The sequence below is a fragment of the Plecotus auritus genome (assembly GCF_963455305.1).
Source record: "Plecotus auritus genome assembly, chromosome: 9".
Lineage (NCBI taxonomy): Eukaryota > Metazoa > Chordata > Mammalia > Chiroptera > Vespertilionidae > Plecotus > Plecotus auritus.
The window spans coordinates 110,198,443-110,222,469 of record NC_137783.1 but is presented as its reverse complement, the minus strand read 5'-3'; the positions used below and the strand labels follow the sequence as shown (position 1 = coordinate 110,222,469).

General features: G+C 39.4%; 1 protein-coding gene across 3 annotated transcripts in view; it reads right to left on the bottom strand.

The window, feature by feature from the left end:
* Positions 1-24,027, bottom strand: part of C2CD3 (C2 domain containing 3 centriole elongation regulator) — a 134,212-nt gene that overhangs the window by 36,206 nt on the left and 73,979 nt on the right. For 2 of the 3 annotated variants that reach the window (XM_080642152.1, XM_080642154.1), the window contains exons 21-28: positions 22,208-22,476; positions 21,621-21,710; positions 17,582-18,184; positions 14,978-15,316; positions 12,312-12,450; positions 10,141-10,205; positions 7,521-7,726; positions 6,227-6,360 (exon numbers count right to left, since the gene is read on the bottom strand). In XM_080642152.1, coding sequence (XP_080498278.1) covers positions 6,227-6,360; positions 7,521-7,726; positions 10,141-10,205; positions 12,312-12,450; positions 14,978-15,316; positions 17,582-18,184; positions 21,621-21,710; positions 22,208-22,476 — 1,845 coding nt within the window. The remainder of the gene's footprint in view (positions 1-6,226; positions 6,361-7,520; positions 7,727-10,140; positions 10,206-12,311; positions 12,451-14,977; positions 15,317-17,581; positions 18,185-21,620; positions 21,711-22,207; positions 22,477-24,027) is intronic. The other variant, XM_080642153.1, reaches the window with a different exon arrangement.

Genomic DNA, 24,027 nt, shown 5'->3' with positions numbered 1-24,027 from the left:
CCCTAGGCAACTACTAATCTACTTTCTGTCTCCATAGATTTTACTAATTTGGATATTTCGTATAAATGGATTCATACAGTAAGTGGTCTTTTGTGACTGGCTTCTTTAATTTAGCGTTATCAAGTTTCATCCATGTTGTAGCATGTATCAATACTTTATTCCTTCTCATTGTTGAACAGTTTTCCATTTTGTAGATATATCACATTTTATGTACTCATTGGTTCACGAACATTTGGGTTGTATCTATTTTTTGGTTATTAGGAATAATGCTGCTACCAACATTCGTGTACAGTTTTTGTATGAACATGTTTTCACTTCTCTTGGATATATATGCCCAGAAGTGGAGTTCCTGAATCATATGGTTTACTCTATGTTTTATCTTTTAAGGAATTGCCACACCATTTTCCAAAGCAGCCGCACCATTTTAAAATCCAAGTATGAAGGTTACAATTTCTCCACATCTCCCCCAACACTTGTAATATTTGTCTTGTGGGTGTACAGTGGTATTTCATTATGTTTTCATTTACATTACCCTCCTGACTAATGATGCCAAGCATCTTTACATGTGCTTATTGGCTGTTTTTGTTTGTATACCTTTTTTGGATATGTCTACTCAGATAATGTGCCATTAAAAAATATTTTATTGGGGAAACCAAGATGGCGGCATAGGTAAACATCTAAACTGCTGCCTCGCACAACAATTTCAAAACTACAACTAAAAGACAGAACGGACACCATCCAGAACCACAGGAAAGCTGGCTGAGTGAAAATTCTACAACTAGAAGGAAAGAGGAAAGCTCACAGAGAATTGGAGGTACGGCAAAGGGGCTTTGTGCGTGCAGAGAGGAAGGGCGGCTGAGAGCCTGGCTGACTTTTTCTGGCGGAAGGGGGAAGGAAGCCTCCGACCGCACTGAACCCCAGTTCTGACTGCACTGAACCCCAGTTCCGGGCGAACCCCCAGGGACCCACGCTCTTACGGGGGGAGTCTGGACTCTCGGGCGGAGACTCGAGCTGGGAAAGGCAGAAGTCTGAAGGCGCACGTGGGCCAGTGCGCACAAAGGCTGCGGAGGTTGCCACAGGCTTTCCCTAGTGGAAGGGAGTCAGAGGATTCTGACTGCACTGAGCCCCAGTTCTGACTGCAGTGAACCCCAGTTCCAGGCGAGCCCCTGGGGACCCACGCTCTTGTGGGGGGAGTCTGGACTCTCGGGCGGAGACTTGGGAGCCAGGGAAGGCGGAGGACTGAAAGCGCACATGCGCACAAGGGCAAGGCTGACAGGAAGCCAAGACTGAGACTCCACCCCATCCAAGCTGAGCACAGAGGCTATTGCAATTTGGCAAGTCTAATCCTATAAGGCTGTCTCCAGCACCGAACTTCTCCCAGCATAGACACAGCTGATCCTTACAGCCAACTGGCCCAGAGGTCAATTCTTCCCAGTGATACCAACAACAATAAAGACTTAATTACAACAAGGCTGTACACACAGTCCACAAAGGGGTGCACCAAGAGTGTCCACCTCAGGTTAACTGGGGAAGCAGACCCACTGGGCCATATTGGAAACCTAGCACAAATATCTACCTTACCAACTCAGGGAATCAGTGAAAATGCGGGGTCAAAGAATCAGATCACAAACGAAAGAAATGGAGGAAAACAAACGACTGGATATAGAATTCAAAACCACGGTTATAAGACTTTTTAAGAATATCCTAGAAAAGGCCGATAAATATAACGAGACCCTCGAAGATATGAAAAAGGACCAACTAGAAATTAAACATACACTGACTGAAATAAAAAATATTATACAGAGACCCAGAAACAGAATAGAGGAACCCAAGAATCAAGCCAAAGAATTGAAATACAAAGAAGCAAAAAACACTCAACCGAAAAAGCAAAAAGCAAAAAAAAAAATCCAAAAAGTTGAAGATAATGTAAGAAGACTCTGGGACAACTTCAAGCGTACCAACATCAGAATTATGGGGGTGCCAGAAGAAGAGAGAGAGCAAGATACTGAAAACCTATTTGAAGAAATAATGACAGAAAACTTCCCCCACCTGGTGAAAGAAATAGACTTACAAGTCCAGGAAGCCCACAGAACCCCAAACAAAAGGAATCCAAAGAGGACCACACCAAGACACATCATAATTAAAATGCCAAGAGCAAAAGACAAAGAGAGAATATTAAAAGCAGCAAGAGAAAAACAGTTAATTACCTACAAGGGAGCACCCATACGACTGTCAGCTGATTTCTCAACAGAAACTATGCAGGCCAGACGGGAGTGGCAAGAAATTTTCAATGTGATGAATAGCAAGAACCTACAACCAAGACTACTCTACCCAGCAAAGCTATCATTCAGAATTGAAGGGCAGATAAAGAGCTTCACAGATAAGAAAAAGCTGAAGGAGTTCATCACCACCAAACCAGTATTATATGAAATGCTGAAAGGTATTCTTAAAGAAGAGGAAGAAGAAAAAAGTAAAGAGAAAAATTATGAACAACAAATACATATCTATCAACAAGTGAACCTAAAAATCAAGTGAATTAAAAACCTGAGGAACAGAATAATCTGGTGAATATAATAGAATCAGGGGCATAGAAAGGGAGTGGACTGATAATTCTCAGGGGGAAAGGGGTATGGGGGGTTCATGAAGAGAATGGACAAAAATCATACACCTATGGATGAGGACAGTGGGGGGGAGGTAAGGGCAGAAGGTGGGGTGGGAAATGGGTGGAGGGGAGCTATGGGGGGAAAAAGGAGAAATAATTGTAATAATCTGAATAAAGATTTATTTAAAAAAATATTTTATTGATTTTAGATAAGAGAGGGAGAGGAAGAGGGAGAGGGAGAAAGAAACATTGATGTGAGAGAGAAATATTGAATGGTTGTCTCCCGTACGCACCCCGACTGGGGATCAAACCTGCAACCTGGGTATGTGTCCTGATCAGGAATTGAACCGGTAACCTTTTGGTGCAAAGGATGGTGCTCACTCAACTGAGCCACACTGGCCAGGACAATATGCCCATATTTAATGGAATAATTTGCCTTTATTACTGAGTTTTAAAAATTCTTTATATATAGGGTTGGGCAAAAGTAGGGTTACAGTTATTTGTATGAAAAAGGACATGCAGGTTATAATTATTATAATAACTTTATTAACGTTTTTGTGTACTCACAATTGTAAACCTACTACTATTGCCCACCCTTGTATTCTGGATATAAGTCCATTATCAGATATATAATTTTAAGTATTTTCTTCCATTCTGTAGGCTGGGCTGTCTTCTCAATTTCTTGATGGTATCATTTATATCACTAAATTTAAAAATTTTGATGAATTAATTTTTTCCTTTGTTGCTTCTGCTTCTGGTGTCATATCTAAGGAATCGTTGCCTAATCCAAGGTCATAAAGGTTTACTCCTATATTTTTTCTAAGAGTTTTAGTTTTTATAATTAGAAATATGACCCATTTGGAGTTAATTTTTGTATATGGTGTGAGGAAGGGGTCCAACTTCAATCTTTTGCATATGGATATTCAGTTGCTCAACACCATTTGTTGAAAAGACTATTTTTCCTTAATTAAACCATCCTGGTATCTTTGACATCTTGGCATTCTTGGGTTTATTTCTGAATTGCTAATTCCATTCCATTGGTCTATATTTCTATCCTTATGCCAGTACCTCACTGTGTTGTTTACTGTAGCTTTGTAGTAAGTTCTGAAATCAGGAACTTTGGTTTTTTCAAGACTGTTTTGTTTATTGTGTCCCTTGAATTTCCATGTGAATTTTAGGACTAGCTTGCCCATTTCCATAAGGAATCCAGCAGGAATTGTGACAATGTGCATTGCATTTGTAGGTCAGTTTGGGCAGTATTGCCATCTTGACAATATTAGTCTTCCAATCATGAACATGGGATGTTTTTTCATTTATTTAGACCTTTAATTTCTTTTTTTAAAATTTCTTTATTATTAAGGTGTTACTTCTTTTAAGAATGTTTTGTAGTTTTCAGAGAATAAGTTTTGTAATTTTTTGGTTAAATTTATTAAGTATTTTATCTTTTTTAAAAATACATTTTTATTAATTTCAGAGAAGAAGGGAGAGGAAGAGAGAGACAGATAGAAACATCAATGATGAGAGAAAATCATTGATCGGCTGCCTCCTGCATGCCCCCTACTGGGGATTGAGCCTGCAACCCTGGCATGTGCCCTTGACTGGACTCGAACCCAGGACCCTTCAGTCCACAGGCCGATATTCTATCCACTGAGCCAAACCAGCTAGGGCAGTATTTTATCTTTTTTGATGCTATTGTAAATGAAATTGTTTTTTTTCAATTTCATTTTGGATTATTCATTGCTGATATATAGACACAATTGATTTTGCATATATTTTAAAATTTTCTCAGTTTAAATTTCTAATATGGTAAAAAATGATAGATATGACATAAAAACGAACAGCTTTGAGGTCATCAATAATTTTTAAGAGTATAAAGGTGTTTTGAAGTGGAAATATTTGAGAACCATTGCTTTACTAAGGTATAGCCAGTATATAATAAACCACGTATTTAAAATATAGAATATAATGAGTTTTGAGATACATGTATATTTAAGGAATTTATTACCACAGCAAGGTAATAAATATATCTATCACCCCTAAAAGTTTCCTTCTATGCTTAGTAACTCCTCCTTCCTTTCAGCTCCATTCATACTACTTTGTCTTTAGGCAATTACTGATTTGCTTTCTGTCACTATAGACTAGAATGCATTTTCTAGAATTTTATATAAATGAAATAATATAAAGCATATTATTTTTTGTCTAACTTCTATTTTGATTCATTTTGTTGTAAACCAACATTGCCTTTTTTTTTTGTTAAGAATTAATCCATTGTATGAATATACCACAATATGGATGGCTAGCTAGAATTTGTCTTTTTGATATAGCCCTTTGAAGTGGGAACAGAAACATTTTTGTTTGGACAAAAAGCAAACCACTAAACTTGTAGCTTTTACAATTACTATACAGTGGCCTCACCACTGATCTGTATTTCTGTTCTTGTACAGTACCCTTATCCTACCTATATGTCTCATGGATGGCTATGATCAAAATAACACCTATAAAATAATAAGAGGAGACTTGACTTGGGTTGGTGAGTGTACAATACAATATACAGATGATGTATTATAGGTACTAGTATATCTAAAACCTACATAATTTTATTAACCAATGTCACTCCAATAAATTCAATGAAGAAAAAAACAAACCAGAAATGATCTAAACCTGGGATCTAGAATTTGACAGATACATGGGCTTCCTTTACGCAGAGCACAGAGGCTCTCCTCATGTAGTGAGCAGGCAGAAAGCTACATAGCATTGTAGTGGGCCTTTAAGTGGTATCTTTCTTGGAATAAAAGGTCTACTCAGTAACTGCTGCTGTTGGAGTGGTTGCTGTAGGGGAAGATCCCCTGCCTTCTGAGGTAGACATGGGAGACTGGTAGAGGCAGAAGGATACCAAATGACACCAGGGCCTGGAAGAGAATGGGGGGTGGGGAGAAGCAATCTTATTCTTATACCTGGCTCTTTGACAGGATGGAATATGGGGATCCACATGCATAGCCATGGTTGGCTTGGGTGAAAAGGATGAGCCAGATGCATTTTACAAAATAACCTGGCAAATTGGTTTGGAAGGAGAAAGATCATGATATCTTTCTCACACAGCTGATAACTGATTTTACAGACGAAGGTCAAAGGCCTCTGAAGAATAGAAAAACATATCTCTTGCCTGAAGCTATCCTTTTATTTTTTAAAAAATATTTTTATTGATTTCAGAGAGGAAGGGAGAGAGAAAGGGAGAGAGAGATAGAAATATCAATGATGAGAGAGAATCACTGATGAGCTGCCTCCTGCATGGCCCCTACTGGGAACCAAGTCCGCAACCTGGGCTTGTGCCCTGACCATGAATTGAACCGTGACCCCCTGGCTCATAGGTCGACACTCAACCACTGAGCCATACCAGCTGGGCTGAAGCTATCCTTTTGACAGCAGTAAAAGTTCTAGTTCCTATATTATAAAAACGTTGTTTTCATAGGATCTTGAGGCTCCCAGATATTGTAACGGAAGGTCAACAAAGCTCTTTCCCTGTCTTTAGTTTCTTCCTTTAATAAAGGAAAGAGAAATGACAAGCCAGCTCGAACACTTCTACACTTAGACTCCATTTCGTCCCATCATCAAGAAATCACTCACCTCCCAGGGGAGGAGAAACCAAGCTCTTTTGAAGAGGTGTGAACAAGTTGTTCTGGAGTCTGTCTAGCAATGCAGCTGGGGAATGCAGCATACACATCAGAGACAGGGAAGGAAAAGGGATGGTATATAGGGATCTGTAGAAGCAATGAAAATACTTGTCATCACAAATCCTTTTGGGACAAAGTAATATAAACCAATTTGTAAAATATATTATATACTTATAAATATAATTTACTTAGTATTTTCTATGTGTTGAGCACTGTACTAAGCAATTTACATGCATTTTCTCATTTAAACTTCACAATACTCTTATGAGGTAGATGCTATTATGCCCATTTTACAGACTATACCAGTAGATTGCCTTTTAGTTGCTTTATCTATACATATTTATGATCTTGTTCCTCTAGCTAGTCTGTGAACTCCAGGCTAGACATCGTTTTACATTTACATGTGAGGATAATGTGGCTATGATATTTCTTATCTGAAAACTACCAGGGTTGATGTGAAGAAAAGTCCTTATTATATAGAGACTGTTTAACTCATCATTTTCTCATGCATGCATGTATTCATTCATTCATTCATTCATTCATTCATTATTTGGTGATGCCCACTCTGTCAGATACTGGACCAGGCACCCATGATAGAGAGATGAATATGCTACAATCTTTGTGTTGACACAGCTCCCCTATCTGGGACAGTTTGGAAAATTCTCATTTCCTTTATAGTTAAACTCCATGAAAGAGTTGTCTATACTTACTATCATCAATTCCCTTCTTCCCAGTCTCTCCTTTTGAACTTTTTTAAAAGGTAGACCAATGATTAAAAAATATATATTTTTATTGATTTCAGAGAGGAAGGGAGAGAGAGAGAGACAGACAGAAACATCAATGATGAGAGAATCATTGACTGGCTGCCTCCCTGCATGCCCCACATTGGGGATAGAACCCCCAACCCGGGCATGTGCTCTGACCGGGAATCAAACCGTGACCTCTTGGTTCATAGGTTGATGCTCAACCACTGAGCCACGCCAATGATTTTAATGTAAGAGTTTAAAAAAAGTTCAACCAGTATCACTTCAGATTCCACACTGCAACTAATCTTATTTTATTTAAAAACTGAGATATATAGTTACAAAACATTTTTATCACCTTTAAAAGGTCATGAGGTTATTACAAAACACAAATATATAATGTGTTCTATAAGCTGGAAAGTACTAAATACATCTAAAATATTTTCTTGCAGGTTTTACTCAGTAGAACCCTTTTTGGTTAAGGATGTGAAGTAGGATACATACCAGTGATCCTGGGGTCTCCACCCCACGTCTTGCTTGCCTTTCTTCTTTGAAATGCATCAAACTCTCCAAAGGGGAGACAGCAACTTTTACCTGCCCCTGGCACTCTCCACTGAAGTCTGTGATGTTGTACCAGCCACAGACAAACTGGAAGCCAGAGAGAAGCGGGGAGAGGTCCACTGAGGCAAAGCCAATCACCCTCTCCTCATCTATGGGAGAAAGAGAAGAGCTGGGCAGTGTGGCTAGGCATGTCTTGCCACTGAGATTAGAGGCTGCACATGGAGAAACTGATTTAGGGGACTGGGAGGTTTAGTGGTTCCAAAATCAACAGAAAAGACAGATAATAAGGATGAGACAGACAACCACAGCCTGCTTTCACTATTATGGATTAACTAGAGGCCCAGTGCATTTTGTGCACCAGTGGGGTCCCTTGGCCTGGCCTGTACCCTCTTGCAATCTGTGACCCCTCGGGGAATGTTGAAGAGCCAGTTTCGGCCCAATCCTCACAGACCAGGTCGAGGGACCCCACCGGTGCAAGAATCTGTGCACCGGGCCTCTAGTATGCATATAAGATCTTTGGTTAATCTCTCCCTGCCCTCCCCTTCCCCCCCTCCCCTCTGAGATTCAGCAGTCTGTTCCATGTTTCCATGCCTGTGCCTTGAGCATCTGCTTCCTGGTGGTTAGTGTGTGTCATAGCTACCGGTTGAACAGTTGGACACTTAGCACATTAGGCTTTTAAACATATAGACTAGAGGTCCGATGCATGAAATTCGTGCAAAAGTAGGCCTTCCTTCCCCTGGCTGCCAGCACCAGCTTCCCTTTGGCACCTGAGACCTGGGATTCCCTCCGGCACCTGGGACCTGGGCTTCCCTGCGGCCGATGGCGGGCACCCGGGACCCAGACTTCTCTCACAGACCTGCCTTCATCCAGAAGAACGGAAGGATGTCTGGAAGGATGTCCAATCTAATTAGCATATTATGCTTTTATTATAGATTCCCTTTTTGTATGGCAGGGAAAAGCTGGCAGGGTTGAGATGTGTCCTCTTGATACAGACAACTGGAGAGCACTCTTAAATATAAGAAACTTGTTCTTGTCCCTAGGTTATTGTGTCTTAGTGATTTTCCTCAGGGGACTGGGTCTTAAAAGAAAGCATTTGAAAGACTATCACCCCTGGAATTTTGAGCAATTTATTTGCATTTTCCCACTTATACTTATCTGTATTTTCAAAAATTTTGATAACATATTTAGTTAAAAAATCACAAAGGAAAGACAAATAATCCCCTAGAAAACCAGCACAGGGCGCAAAATGAGCTTAGGCTATGTCTCCTAAGGGGGCTGCCCTTAATGACTGAGAAGATCCCTTTCTTGGCCACACAGTTTGTAAACAGAAGAGCCAAGATTTGAATCCAGGTCTGTGTAAGACCAAAGGTTTATTCTTTTTTTCCTGATAAGTATTGAATTAATAAGGTGAGCATTGGTCTGCTTTACATTCTCTGGACTACGTCAGAGAGAGGAGAAGAATAGAAAGCAAGACCGGAGTGTGGAGCCTAAATAAATGAAGCAGGAATTCCTAGTGTTAATTCAGAGAAAACCTATTTATGATCAGCTCCTGCTGCATTTATGAGGTTGGGCAGGGGTGGGGACATAAGTGAATCCGAGGAAGCAGCATGGGAGGAACCATTTAAACCAGACACACAGCATCACTTCCAAACAGGAGGAGATAGGTAAGCTGATTTCCTTTATACCCTGACTATTCTCAGGTCTTTATTAGGCTTTGGGGTTAGCTCTAAAAACTTACCACTAGCAAACAAAAACTGTGATGTTGTGGATGACTCAAATCAACCAAAAGTTTGAAACCAGACCCTAGCAGGAATCTTACAGCAACTAGGTTTATAGGAGGGATTTAGTGAGACAAAATTTTCTAAGTATAGGAATTGTGAGATAGTTGGATGTCATCACCACCTCATTTTTGAGTCATTCAATCTTATTAGCGTGGTGAAATACAAATGGTGAAGGATATATAGCTAGTCAAAATTGGGCTCAAATCCTGGTTCCATCAATTAATAGGTATATAACCTTAGTTAAACCACTAAACTTCCTTGGGCTTTTACATCTATAAAACTGAACTAATTATATTCTTACCTTGCAGGATCACAAATATTTGTAAAGCTCTTAGCACATAGCTATTCACTAATAAAAACTGAGATAGTATTTACTAAGTATCAGGCATTCATTTAATTCTCCCAAAAACCTATGAGGTAGGTACTATTATCATCTTTATTTTAGGAAACTGAAGCATAGAGAAGTTCAAGTCATTCACCCAAGGTCATACTACTTTGTAAGTGCAGAACTGGTATTTAAATTTAAAGAGTGTGGCTTCAGAGTCTGTGCTCTTAACTCAGTTGTATTATGCCTCACTAAGCATGTGGTCAAACAACATTATCTGCTTTGTAAGGATTTAAATTACAGGGTATTCTGTGGGATTCACTTCTAGTACATTTGTGGGTACTCAGCACCACCAGTTCTACTGTTTCATTTGGTTAAAAAAAGAAAAGGACTAGCAAACTGTCAATTGTGTGTGAGCTAATTTTCACAACCAGAGTTTACAGAATAGAGTTCATACCTCCTTTATGCCAAACTTTGAAGACCAGAGTTTGTTGTGGGTCCAAAAGAAGCTCTTTTGATAGCCTATTAAGAAAACAACCACAATAAATGAACTGTGTAGGATGCTTCTGTAGTACAAAGCTTAGGTTTGAAGAATATCTTGTAGTTTGCAATGCACTTTCATTTTACCTTCAATGTCATCTTCTAGGAAATATTTTTATTTTCAGTTAAAAGGAGATGGAAAGTCAGAGAGATGAAATAACTTGCCAAGATTTGAAAACAGACTCCCCTGATACAGCAGCTTTCCCCTCACACTCAAACTCTGTTTTTCAAGACAAGGGAGGGAGTGTGGAAAGGGAGCCCCTCAACATGTAATGAACAGTTTTATTGCAGCAGGTAAGAATTCTTCTTGTGCCATGGGAGTGGGGAAATGGTGAGAAGGAAAAAAGAGGGGGAAAAAGAACATTTATTGAGTGCCTTTTTTGGGCCAGGCATAGCATCAAGTGTTTTATATACATGTAATCTGCACAAAAACCTATGACATGGGCATTATTATCCCTATTTTATAGATGATGAAGCTGGGCTCAGAGAGGTGTGTGATTTGTTCAAGGTGACATAAAAGTCAGCAAGTGGCAGAGCTGGGATTTGAACCCTAGTTTGCCTGACTCCAAAGCCACTCTGTGCAGAGGTAAGGCACCAAAATAGGAAAGTGCCCAACTTTCATACAGGTAAAGAAGCTGATGTGGAATTAATATGTTTTATATGACATGAATTATACAGTTTTAAATTACAAAGATTTGGAAAGTTCTAAACCAGGTATCACTGCTTCAGGTGAGCAAGATGGGAGAACCAAGGCAAATTAAGAGATTTAATTTTCTTACTCAGAGACCACTAGGGAATTGAATGAGAGGCACTGTGCTAAAGTGAAACAAATACTGTGTCAGAGTTTTGAATTCTAGCTTGGAGTCAAAATTCTTACCTTTGAATTCCAGTTCTACTACTGTCACCTGAGTGACCCTGAGTCTGGTTTACTTTGGGATAATAAATCAATTAAATGGGATAATATCTACCTACAGGTTGCTAGGAGGATCAAATGAAACAATTTTGTGATAAAGAAATTAAAAAAGGTACCATTATTCATTTTTCTTCTAATCTTGCCTACAGATTATGTAACCTCCCTGTGCCAGTCTGTACAACTGTAGTATGATTGACATAACTCAGCCTCTGATTTTTTTGAGCCCTCCACAAGAGATCTGTTGTGTACCTAATATGTACCATGAGGTAATTTTCCTAAATGTCATCTAATTTGGACCTCACAATAACCCTGTGATTTATCCCATTTGACAGATGAGGAATAAAAGGTTCAGAGATGTTATGTAACTTGTTCACATAGTAAATGACAGAGATGGGCTGGAGGCCACCTCTCTCTAGTTCCAAAGCCTAGCCTCTTCCCACTGCACCAGAAATCTTTTCCAAGTATGTACAATCCTTAGTCTTTTCTGAGATTTGTTCTCTTGGCCTTCTTCATCTAGATAACATACATTCCTCCATACTTAGCTGAGATATCTTATTTAAGAACCTTCCCTGAACGTTTAGCTATCACCTTCTAAGAATATAGAGTTGAGAGCAGCATATGCCACTCTGTGTAATTTTTAAATTTATCTTAATCATCTGAAATGTCCTGCTTTGTTCTAGGTACTGGGAGTTAAAGATAATTACAATCCTCACTGAATAAAAAACACAACAAGCTTTTAAACCACTGCTAGCTATGAATTTATTTTTCCCTATTTTTTCTTTTCTTTTTCAATTGTAGTTTACATTCAATATTATTTTGTATTAGTTTCAGGTACACAGCATAGTGATTAGAAAATCATATACTTTACAAAGTGATCCCTTGATATTTCAAGTACTCACCTGATACTATACATAATTATTACAATATTATTGACTATATTCCCTATGCTGTACTTTACACCCCATGACTATTTTATAACTACCAATTTGTACTTCTTAATCCCTTCACCTTTTACTACCTGTGAATTTAAAAGCATTAGGATTAAATAATTGCTTAAGAAAAGCATTTCCCAGGTCTGCTAACTATTACTGTATTTGTTACATTCCTTGCTCTGAGTTTGTCTCCTGGAACAAAACCAGATTCTAGAGGTTAAGGGAACATTATAAAATACAAACCTTGATTGCTGTTGAAAATTCCAGATGGGGGAATCTGTGTTTTTAACCACTGGGGTGTAGACAGGAGATGGCTCATCAGCTGTTGCAAAAGATACACAACAACTGGGTACTGATACCTTCCGCTCTGTCAAGGGGCTCCCTGAAATAGAACAGAATATAGTAACTGTACTTTAGGGTACCAGAAAGAATTTGTTGGAAGCATCCTATTATACAGGTACAAGAGCAAGACTATTCCAGCCGTCTTATACCTTTGGGTCTTTGCTTGAGCTATTCCCTGTATCTGAAATGTTTTCAGTGTCCTTTCTGCTACTAAAACTGTCCTATCAAGGCTTAGTTCATAAATATTCCCCGACAAAGAATGACTTCTCCCATCTCCTTATACTTTATGGAATGATAGAAAATATGTGATTGAGAGGCAAAAGATAGAACTGCAAAAAGCCATAGACTTAAGAGTCAGGTTATCAATTATTAGCTTTGTCATATATATTCTGTGTGACCTTGAGCAAAGGCCTATCTAGGACACAGCTTCCTCAAATAGGGCGTATGATACATCTCCTAAGACGTTAAAAATAAATAATAGTAGGTAACACTTATAGTATATCACTATGTGCCAGGTACTGTTCTAATACATGTATATATATATTAACTCCTTTAATCTTTACAACAACCCTTTGAGATAGGTATTATTATTCCCATTAAACAGATGAAAAAACTGGGGTACAGGAGATTAAACATTTATTAAGTGGCCACACATTTATTATACAGTAGAACTCAAGCATTCTGGCTCTAGAGTCGAAGCTCCCAGCCATCAACTATAATGACTCCACTACAGAGTTGATGAATATAAAACACTGAGTACTATGCTAGAAATTTTTAGGTTTCCAACATAAGACACTCAGTCATTTGTTCTCTTTTAAAACAAATGCAAAATGAAGATGGCTAATGATACTAGATAGTCTAACTTAGCTGTTCAACTTTAAATTAACGAAAATTAAATAAGATTAAAAATTTAATTCCTCAATTGCATTAGCCATACTTCAAGTGCTCAATAGCCACATGTAGCTCGTGATTACCATACTGGGCAGTAAAGATATAGAACATTTCAATTAAAGTACAAAGTTCTTTTTGTCAGTGCTAAATAAGAGTGACTCTATATAATGTAGACTCTATGTACTCCATAAGCTCCCTCTTAACTCTAAAACACTATGAATCTCAGGATTACAAATGTAGGGAAGGGAAGAAAAGAGAAAAAGAGTAAGAAAATAAGTATGTTTTAAACATTATTTATGTGATCCAGAGGTACAAATTCTGTATGTGGATTCTAAGCAATTTGTCTTCTATCTGTCTAGCTCAAACTTTCCCCAAATGCATACTCTCACTTCACCTTATAGGTGAAGTTAATCTTTGAGGCACCATCCTGTTCCTTCTCTATCTGGCTGCTCCTTTCCGTGACTACTCTTCCAAAGACCTCAGCCTATCCTGTGACAGAAAGCAATCTGATGAACAAGCCATGGTCAGGAACTGTTGATTTTACTCTCCTTCACTAGCAGTGTAACATTTAATAAGTAGCCATTAAAAGAGCTTAACCACCATCTACTCTCAGAAGCCTCTCAACCCTCTAGGCAGAATCACGGAACTTTATACCCTCAGTTAGATTTCTCCAACTTCAGCTTTCTTTTAGGGAAAGAGAAATACCTGCCACTTTGATGTAATTTCCTCAACCAAAAGTTTCCATTAGACTAGACCAATTCTTTTCAAACTTTTTCACCAAAGTAACAATAATCCAGAGAAAAGTAAACACTAAACTCTATAAAGCATAGGGGTTTCTGTTGCCTTTAAAGAGCAACAATAAGCGTATCTACTAGGAGGCCTGTACTTAACCTAAAAACCCATGAGGCTTTTATGTTATCTTCCATAATATAGCCCTACTAGAGGCCTGGTGCATGAGATTCATGCACTGGGGGGTGGGGTGCCTCAGCCCTGCCTGTGCCCTTTCGCAGTCCGGGAGCCCTAAGGGGCAGGAGGTGACCCGGCAATCAGGGAAGGCAACGCCCCCATCACACCTCTGCTGCTGCCACTGCCGGCAGTGAAAACCTTGGCTGGCCCTGGTTACCTAAGCCTCGGGTGGCCCTGGGTGGCTGGGGGGCTGAGGAAACTGGGGGACTCCGGAGGCAGGCATGCAGAGTGGCTGGACCTGCCTGGGGGCGGGCCCGGTCATGCCACACGCCTGCTGCTCCGGCGGGGCTGAGGGGACTGGGCACCGCCATTTTGTGGCTGTGGGCACCACCCTCTTTGAGGGCGTGACAGTCAATTAGCATATCCCCTCCTTATTGGTTATAGGCACTGCCATCTTTGTGAGGATGTGATGGTCAATTAGCATATTCCCTCTTTATTAGATAGGATGGTAACTAAGGAAAAGTATTTAGGCTGATACTCAGGTTTCTGGACTGGGAAATTTGTAATATGCAAAATTAGGAAAATTGACAAGGTCCACTTATGTTTGGAAAGGCTTTCAGTTTGCTTAAGCTTTAGGCTTGAAAAATATAATAATGATTAAGATGGTTAGCAGTTCTTGCAGATGCTGCCATGATTTGAAAGATATGTGAAGATATGACCACAGCCTGCAGAGTAAGATACATGTTTCTGGGTAAGTGAGTAGAGCGTACCTTTCAAGCTTAAGTGCATTGCTCTTTCTACCAGGATACTGACGGCAAAAGTTCCATCCAATTCAGCAGGACCCTCCTGGGCTGGGCAGACTTCAGCTGTGGTCCTGTTGCAGGGAATCTGGATGCAGGTGGGAGGCTTATGGTGGTCAGGTGGTACAGAGAGTTGGATCTCATCCTTTCTTCTGGGGAGTTGCTCAGACTCACTGTGGCTGCTGCAGTCCATGGAGTCCAGCTCATGAGTGGGCCCAGGGTGTGGGGAGAGAGAGGAAAGCACCACATGAACTCGCAAGGCAGCTCCTGAGAGATTGGAAGCATTTCGTCCAAATAGAGGATACACACCTGCAAAAGAATACAGGAGAATAAGCCTAAGCAAGCAGGAATCAATAACCGTGGAAGAGATGCTCAAAGAGGATGCTTGTGGTCCCTCTTTTCTTTTGTAGACCTACAGGCCCCAACATACCAATTTGCAAAAACACCTGTGAAGTTAGTATACAATGTGAAAATTTTTAACTCCCGCAACATTCTCCAAACCCCTTGTCACGCACTATCTCCAATAATGGAAAGTAGTCAGAGCTTAGATTTGAAGCCAAAGCCAAATGACTACAGGCAGAGCTGTTGTGGAAGGGATTCATGTGCTGAGGGGCAGCTAGGCTTCGATGACTTCTGAAGCCACTTAAAAGTCCAAGATTTTTATGAAATCAGGAGCGGCCTGTCTTCTTTTCCACATGTCCCATTGACTCTTGTTCTTAGGGCTTCTTCTCATCAGGAAGCTGCCCTGATACTCAATTTAGCCTGTTCACTAACTAAATATGTTTTGGCAGTAGACCTGGAGACCATTTGGAAGGGAAGTAGGAGGCGGTGGCAGAGGAGGCAAGAAAGTAAGAAATTAGTATTTGTTGACTGTTTTTTCGTGTGCCAGAATCTCAGAGGGGTTAAGTACCCTGCAAAGATGACTTTTTCAATAAGTGGCAGATTTAAATTCAGGGATATGAGCTTTATTGGCTGTCTGAATATTCAATGAGATTTTATTTATAAAGCATAAGGCACTAATATTTCTTTCAGAAGCCCAAAGTTTGCTTTAGCAGACTCATATCAATTCAGGAAAATAGTTAACTGATTTTCCGATAGCATAAAATGGAACCTTTCCTGCGCTGACTGGTGTGGCTCAGTTGCCGGTTGATTCCTGGTCAGGACACATGCCTGGCACTCTCACATCAAGGTTTCTCTCTCCCCGCACCCCCTCTCCAAAAATCAATGAAACATCTTTATGGGGGGCGGGGGGGAAGACAGCACCTTTCCTGTCTTTTTCTATTTTTAGGTAGGAAAATAACAACCTTACATATATATAAGATGGATTAATACCATGTTTGTAAAAAACCTAGTCTGGCCATCTCCATTCATTATGCACTATAGTTACTAGACTTATTTTTTCTAGTATGCAGCTATGTCACTCTTCTATTCAGAACCCATTATAGTTTTCCATAGTTCTCCAAACTCTTCTGCTTAGAAGAGGCCTTCAACATAGTATTCTTGTCCACATCTCTAGTTTCATTTCCCATCATTTCCCAACCTGTGTGTCCTATGATTCAGCAGCACCAAATTACTTATAGTGCCTAAAATGTATCAAACTGCTTCATGCTTCTGTGTCTCCACACACATCCTTTTAAAACACCCTTGTTTCCCACATTTCTTGGCTTATTCCTAAATCCTTTGAAACTTGTGTCTTTTTCCCTGAGATGTTGTCCTTGAACTAAAGAGATGCTGAACCCCTGTGCTCCCTTAGTACCACTGAGAAAACCTTCTTCATAGTTTGTATGCTTCACTGTAATTGTTTATTTACTACTCTATTGAGGTTAGCATTATTTCCTACTCATCTTTGAGTTCCCAGGGCCAAGTAGATGTGTCATGTATTAAACAAATGTTTGAAAGAAAAGTACCCAGCACATAATGACGCTTGTAAAATGTTACCTTTTTCCTTTCTGCCTGTGAACCAAAGTATTACTATATTGATTTTCTTTATGATTTCAAAATATGCTGACCAGAGAGAAAGGATATCCTAGTTTCATTAGCAGGTATGCTTTTCAGTGTATTTAAAAAACTAGGATTCTACATTATCATATAGGTTCTTACACAAGTGGTTACAGATAGTCCCCTAAATTTACTCATTACTTCATACATATTAACTGAGTGCTTACAATGTTGTAGGCAGTACGTTAGGTGCAAAAATCTGATGCATTTGGATGTACTCTTTAGTTACTAAGTTCAGAGCCAGTTCTTAGAGCTGTGGTGATTCCATGAAAGTAGACTGTCAGTAGATAATGCTCTTTTTAAAGCAGCCAGCAAACCTCTTTTTGGAATCTCTTTAGTTATGAGAAGCATCACTAAATTACTATTAATCTTCAGCACACAATAATGGAAAGAACACTTCCTATGATCCTGGGCAGTTACCCAACCTCTGTGAGCCTCCATTTTCATGACTATAAAATGGATACCTACCTCACAGGATTGCTGGATCAAATAAAATGTCTGAGAGGGTATTTCACCTAGTGCTTGTCATAGAGCAGGTGCTCAAACCACAAGAGCTGAGGCTGGTTCTTAACTTACCACTGACAGTTAGTGTCCTTGCTGTCCTCTCCCCAAGTCTGGACAGGTCCACATAGGCTGAGCCAATCCAACTGTCCGTATTGTGGGGCCTTTCCACATTTTCATTGCCATAAGCCCGCCACACTTGGATCTCTAATCTCTCTTCCCTGAAGTACCAAAGCAGTGACGGACCCCTAAAGATTTCTGCTTTTTTGGATGCCTTAAAAGTAACTATGACCTGCTTTTGGTTTGTAGATTCCTTAGGTTTCTTGAGAGGAGTCCAAAAGCATTCATGATCATACAGCTTGTAGCGGAGGTAGCAATATGTGCTCTTATGAATGTGCTTCTGGCCAGCAAGCAGCACGCAATGAAGGGGCAGCCAGAGCCTGGGTGTGGACATGGTGATAGTGGCTGGCTCCTCTTCATCCATCTTGACAAGATCCTTCAGGTTATTCTCAAAGCTCCAGCCCAATAGTTCAGCAGCTTCCAACACCCGTTCTCTGTCTCCAGGATGGGTGAAGGAAACTGAAAGCTCCAGACCACCCACAATCTTTTGCATGAGCTCCAAGCCATGAGGCATGGCCCCATCTTCTGGTAAAACAATAGGATACCATCCTGTGATCCCTTATGGGAGAAAACATTTTCAATTATTGTCTTAAAAGTAAAAAGACTTACCCATTATCCACCCCAGAGCCACCATCACTCTAGCCCAAGATAGAACAGAAAACATATACTGAACAGTGCATTGTAGTTTGTTTCATCTGACCACTGAAAGGCAATGAGAACAGGTTGAAGAACGAAGTCTAGGAGTTGAAAGATCTAAATTCTCTCCTTGGCTCAGCCCAAAACTAGTGGTCAATCTGGGTAAGCCATTTATTTCTCTCAGCTTTGTTTTCCTTACCTGGCAAATGGGAAAATTACTGCTGATCTTGCCTACCAGACAAAGTTGTTATGATTATTAAATGATAATGGTTTTAGAAAAGCTTTCAAAGAGAAGTACTACACAAGACCCGAAATGTTATTATGATGTTACTAGACGCCCTGTGCATGAAATTCGTTCACGGGTAGGGTCCCTAGGCCTGGCCAGCAATCAGGGCTGATCAGGGCCTTCCAGCTGCTGGCTGGGGCCTTCCTTCCCCTGGCTCCGGGCTGCAGGCTGGGACCTTCCCTCCCCCAGCTGCTGGCTGGGGCCTTCCTTCGTTCCGTGCTGCCCCCTGGTGGTCAACGCACGTCATAGTCAGCGGTTGAACTCCTGGTTAGTCAAACTCCCGAGGGGGCAATTTGCATATTAGTCTTTTATTATATAGGCTATAGGATAGTATAATAAAAAAGGCAAGGGACAAGCAATCAGGAGATGAGGGATCTAGTTCCAGGTTTTCCACCAAGGGAACTGCCACTTAGTGAACATTTACCAAGGACCAGGAATTAGATTTCAAAATAATAATAACTTCTCTATTGAGTATTTACTACGTGTCAGAAATTCCCCTAGTTTTATATATATTACTTCATTTCATTCTCCTGATAACCCTGTGAAATTCTGAGGTTTAACTGGGATAAGAATCCCTATTTTGTAGAAGAGAAAATGGAAACCCAGAGACCTGTCCAAGTTGTTATAGCTACCAAGTGGTAGAGCTAGTAATTGAACCCAGGTCTAACTGGTTCCACAGTCTACATTCCACCTACTATAGATTCACTGTATCTTATCTGAAACCCTTAGGGCCATATTTGTTTCTGAATTTAGAATTTTTCATATTTTAGAAAGAAAATATGGTACATAAACAAAATATTATGTAATGGTCAGTGATCATGTAAGTCAGGGTTGGTAAACTTATTCTGCATAAGGCCAGACTAAATATTTTAGACTTTGGGCCATATGGTCTGTTTCAACTGCTCAGCTACCTTGTTGTTGTAGAAAGTGGCCATATACAATATGTAAATGGGCATTATGTGTTCCAATAAAACTTCATATAATCAGGCAGCTGCGTAAGTCATAAATAAAGACTAGTCTGTCAGTTGAGTTCAGATTTGCAGTTCAATGAGTTAATAAAAAACTTTTTGAATTTCACATTTATATAATTGGTATAATAATATTTACAACAATTTTATGAGAAAGGTTTCATTAATTATACTTTATGGATGAGAAAATTTAGACTTATTGAAATTAACTTGCCAAAGATCACTTATGGCTTTGTGACTTTTGGAAAAGGCCTTTAATTTTTCTGAGCCTTCCTAGTTTTCATCCGTACACTGAGGACGCTAAATATGTTGATCTCTAAGACTCTTTTCGGCTTTGTCAGTCTAAGAACTTACGGCCTTAGTTTTAGTAACTTCTCCCTTCTGGTTATTAATTTCCCCACAACCTAGTGGTTCTTAACATTTTTTGGTTACAGATCCCTTTGGCTATTACCCCCAGAAAATCACACAAATGCACATACACACAAAATTTCACACCATTTCAGCAATTAAGAACTGCTAGATTAGATGGTTCCTTTTGCTCTGTGATTCAATAATTGAGATTATTGGCAGGAGGAAAGAAAATAGAACGTTCAAGTTTAGAATAACTCTGAAAACAAAGACAAAGATATATCCCAAATTATCTAAAGGATTATTCCCAAGGGGTTAAATCTAATTTGTAAGTATGAAATTTCCCAGATGGTGCCTATTGCCTGACAAACTCTGTAGTAAGTTTCAGAAGGAGAGAAACTGAGGTTTCCTATGTGCCAAGATCCTTTACATGTATAATTTCATTGAATGGTTCAATAATCTTGCAAAGTTGATCTTATTATTTCCAGTTTTCAGATGAGGAAACTATGGATCTGAGAGATAAAGGGACTTTTTCTAGATCACAAACAGTAAGTGACAGAAGTGAGAGTTAAACTCTATTATTAAGTTGTATAGACTTCTCTCTGCCAGGCACACAGTGCCTGCTTATTAGGGTATTGCTCAGGAGTTGTGTGACAGAATTTTGGAAACTAGATTACATAACCCTAGGGAGGAAAATGGACAAGAGAAGGGAAACATTTACTGAGTGCTCATTATGTGTCAATGTTATCCTATTTAATCAATTCCTACCTATAGACTGTCTCCATCCATGAGCTAAGAAAACTGGGGCCCCGAAGACAAGGTCACTTTGTCAAGGTCACCAGGCTAGTAATAAGTAGGACAGGACCACTAATTCCAAACTGCCTTGGTGGTTGTATCTTCATCTCATGTCCTTATTCCTTTTTCACCGAAAGAAGATAATTTAGAAAAAAAGAATGGGAAAATCTGGATTTGATTTCCAGTACTGCCACTCACTAGCTGTGTGGTTTTTGCAAATCACCTCTGTGAGCCTAAGTTTTCTCTCATCTGTCAAATGAAAAGAATAAGATCCTGTATCCCTGCCAGTCTTAAACAAGATTTAAGAAAGTATTTTACCAAGTGCTATATAATGTAATAGATATCACCATATTTATTATTAGTAGTATCATTATCATTATCTTTCCTAGAGGAAGATGTTATGAGCTTCTTTGTTTTATTAGAAAAGTACAATGTTTTGAGCTTCTTTGCTTTATTAGAAAAACTTTGAAATGATTAGGAGAAGACTTAAAATGCCTTTTCTTTTCTTTTTTGTTAATTCTCACCTGAGGATATTTTTTCCTTTGTTTTTTTTTTAGAGAGAGTTGGAAGTGAAGGAAGGAGGGAGGGAGGGAGGAACAGAAGAAAAGAAAGGGAGAGAGAGAGAGAGAGACAGAGAGACATTGATGTGGGAGAGACACATTGCTTGGTTTCCTCCTGCACAGGGCTGGAGACAGAACCTGCAATCCGGGTACATGCCCTTGAGCAGGAATCAAACCTGTAACCCTTTGGTACGTAGGCCTATGCTCTAACCACTGAGAAATACTAGCCAGCGCTTAAAATGCTTTTGAGAAAACTTTTGAGTACTTGGGAGAATTCAGAAGCATGTGTTACAGGGTCATATTTTCTTTTGCATATTTTATGGCAGCTAGACAAGATGGTCTCTTACAGGGAAGTGAATGGGAAAAGATAGGATTAGAAAGTGATAATCTAGGATCCTTACCAGATCTCTTGATTAGCAATTCTTTTGTTGGAACCTTTACTACTCCAAGCAGATACTTTTTTAATGACTGGATACTGGTTATATCACTGGCTGTCAAATCAAACAAAAAAGATAAATTATTTGGTGATCTACTGACCAGTTTGTATTTACAGTATATTCACATAACCCTTCATTTACACTCACTAAATCTTAGTGTTAGAAGATGCATTAGAGATCATCTTGCTCCAATCAAATGCCCTTTATATTGTTTTAATTAAATTAGTCATATATGGATGAGTGTGTGTGTAATTTTAAATAATTTTATTTTGAAAAAATTCAGGTATACAGAAAATCTTCAAGAATATTACAATGAAATCCACCTAGATTTACCCACTAACATCCTGACACATTTATCTTTCTCTATATTCTCTCTCACACACACAGTCAATACATATTCTACTTATTTTCATTATACCCTTCAGAAGTTAAGTTGCAGAGAATATAACCCTTCATCCCTAAATACTTCAGCATGTATCTTCTAAGAAAGATATATCATTCAAAACAGAGTCCCTTTTAATTATGATTGTGATGAGCCATTTGGTGCTCACCTGACTTGGTATCTTCATGATAAATGGCAAAAGTGACCTCTGCAAACTCCAACAGCTCTGCCAGGAAACAGGCCTCTCCACTGCAGTGCTGAGTTACTAAGTTACATGAGAACTCTGTGTGATGGGAGAACTCAGGGCAGAAGGTACAGGCCACAGGGCGGGTTTGGCGCTGTTCTCCCGTGGGCAGGAAGGAGAGATGAATGGTGACAAAGGCATTGACCCCTACTGAGGCACTAAACTGTAGAGAGGGTTCCTGCTCAGCCAAAGCCCTGTAGGGGAAAAGAGTGGGCAGGAGAAGAAAGAAATATAAAAAATCAGCTTTCCTGCTCAGAAAACAGCTCCACCATTTCTATAAGGCCAAGAACATTAAGTGACCGTATTTCCTGTCTAGGCTTTTGGTAGTGCCAGTGTGCTTTCTTAGTAATCTGGGTTCAGAGTATATGTGTGTGGGGGTGGGAAGAGACAGCAGTCATCTGTGCACCAGAATGACACTTCACAGACACTTCATTGTTTGGCCAATGTCCTTTAGCCAAAGGCTACCAGGAACCAACTACAACTGAACAAGTTGGGTTTACTGCTCACTCTAATAGGGAGAACACACACTGTGGGAATCATGGGGCACCTTTATAAGAAGGTCTCAGAAAGGACTTATATCACTGGGCTCATGTTAAGTGATTTGAAGGAATGTGTGTTTAAGGAAGTGGGGCTTTGCTTTGGATTGGTGTTCTTTTTTTTTGTTGTTGTAATCCTCATCCGAGGATATTGGATTGGTATTCTTTTTTTTTGTTGTTGTAATCCTCATCCGAGGATATTTTTTTCATTGGTTTTTAGAGAGAGTGGGAGGGAGGAAGAGAGAGGGAGAGAGAGAGAGAGAGATGGATTGGTTGCCTCCCATGAGCTCTAACCACCGAGCAAGTGCTATTTGGATACCAGAGTGAAGATTCAAAGGAGGAATAAGTTTAGAGTACCAATAATTCCTCTCTTCAATAAGAAGCAATGTAAAACTTATTTCTGATTTTACTATATTCTACTGGCTAATAAATGTAGCATTAATTATCTATACAAATGGAAATAATCACAAAAACCTATACATTGGTATAGAAGTTGGTAGTTTAATGTTGACTAATGTCATCCCAATAGATTTAATTTTTAAAAAAGTTGGTAGTTTATAAAATGATTTCATATTTGTTCATTTTTACACTAATCCTTATAAAATGGGAGGGGGTGTTCATAATTTTTATTTTCAGATGAAGAAACTGACATTCAGCGAGGAAAATAAACTAGCCCAATATCATTCACAGCTAGTGGGAGATGGAACTAGAAGCCAATGGATACAATTTCTAGTGGAGTTCTGTTTCCATAATACCATGCTTTGTCTCATATCCTGTGGAACTCTCCCAACCTATCAGAAGAATGTAGTGTTAGGAATAGCCTGGCTTCTTGCCTTTTTCCTTATCGAAGTTATTAAATAGACCAAATGTGGAACTCACATCCAATCTAACTTTCCCTATGAGTCCCCAGCGAAGGGGACTACTGAGTTTCTTGTCTATTATTGAGTCTCTCTGAGATCTACTGAGTATCTATCTATCTAATTCCAAGTGATTCTCTGCCAATTAGTTAATTTAACACCATATTTAAGAATTCTGACCTTAGCTGGGTCTTACACAGAATAGGTACTTTAGACACCCAAGTTCCATGCCTTTGCAAATGTTCTGACCAGAATTATTTGACCAGAATAATTTTCAGTCCTCTTGATTATTTTGGTAAGTCCTACTTTTCCCCCAAGATTCAGATTAAGATAAGTTGAAGGGCCTTGAATG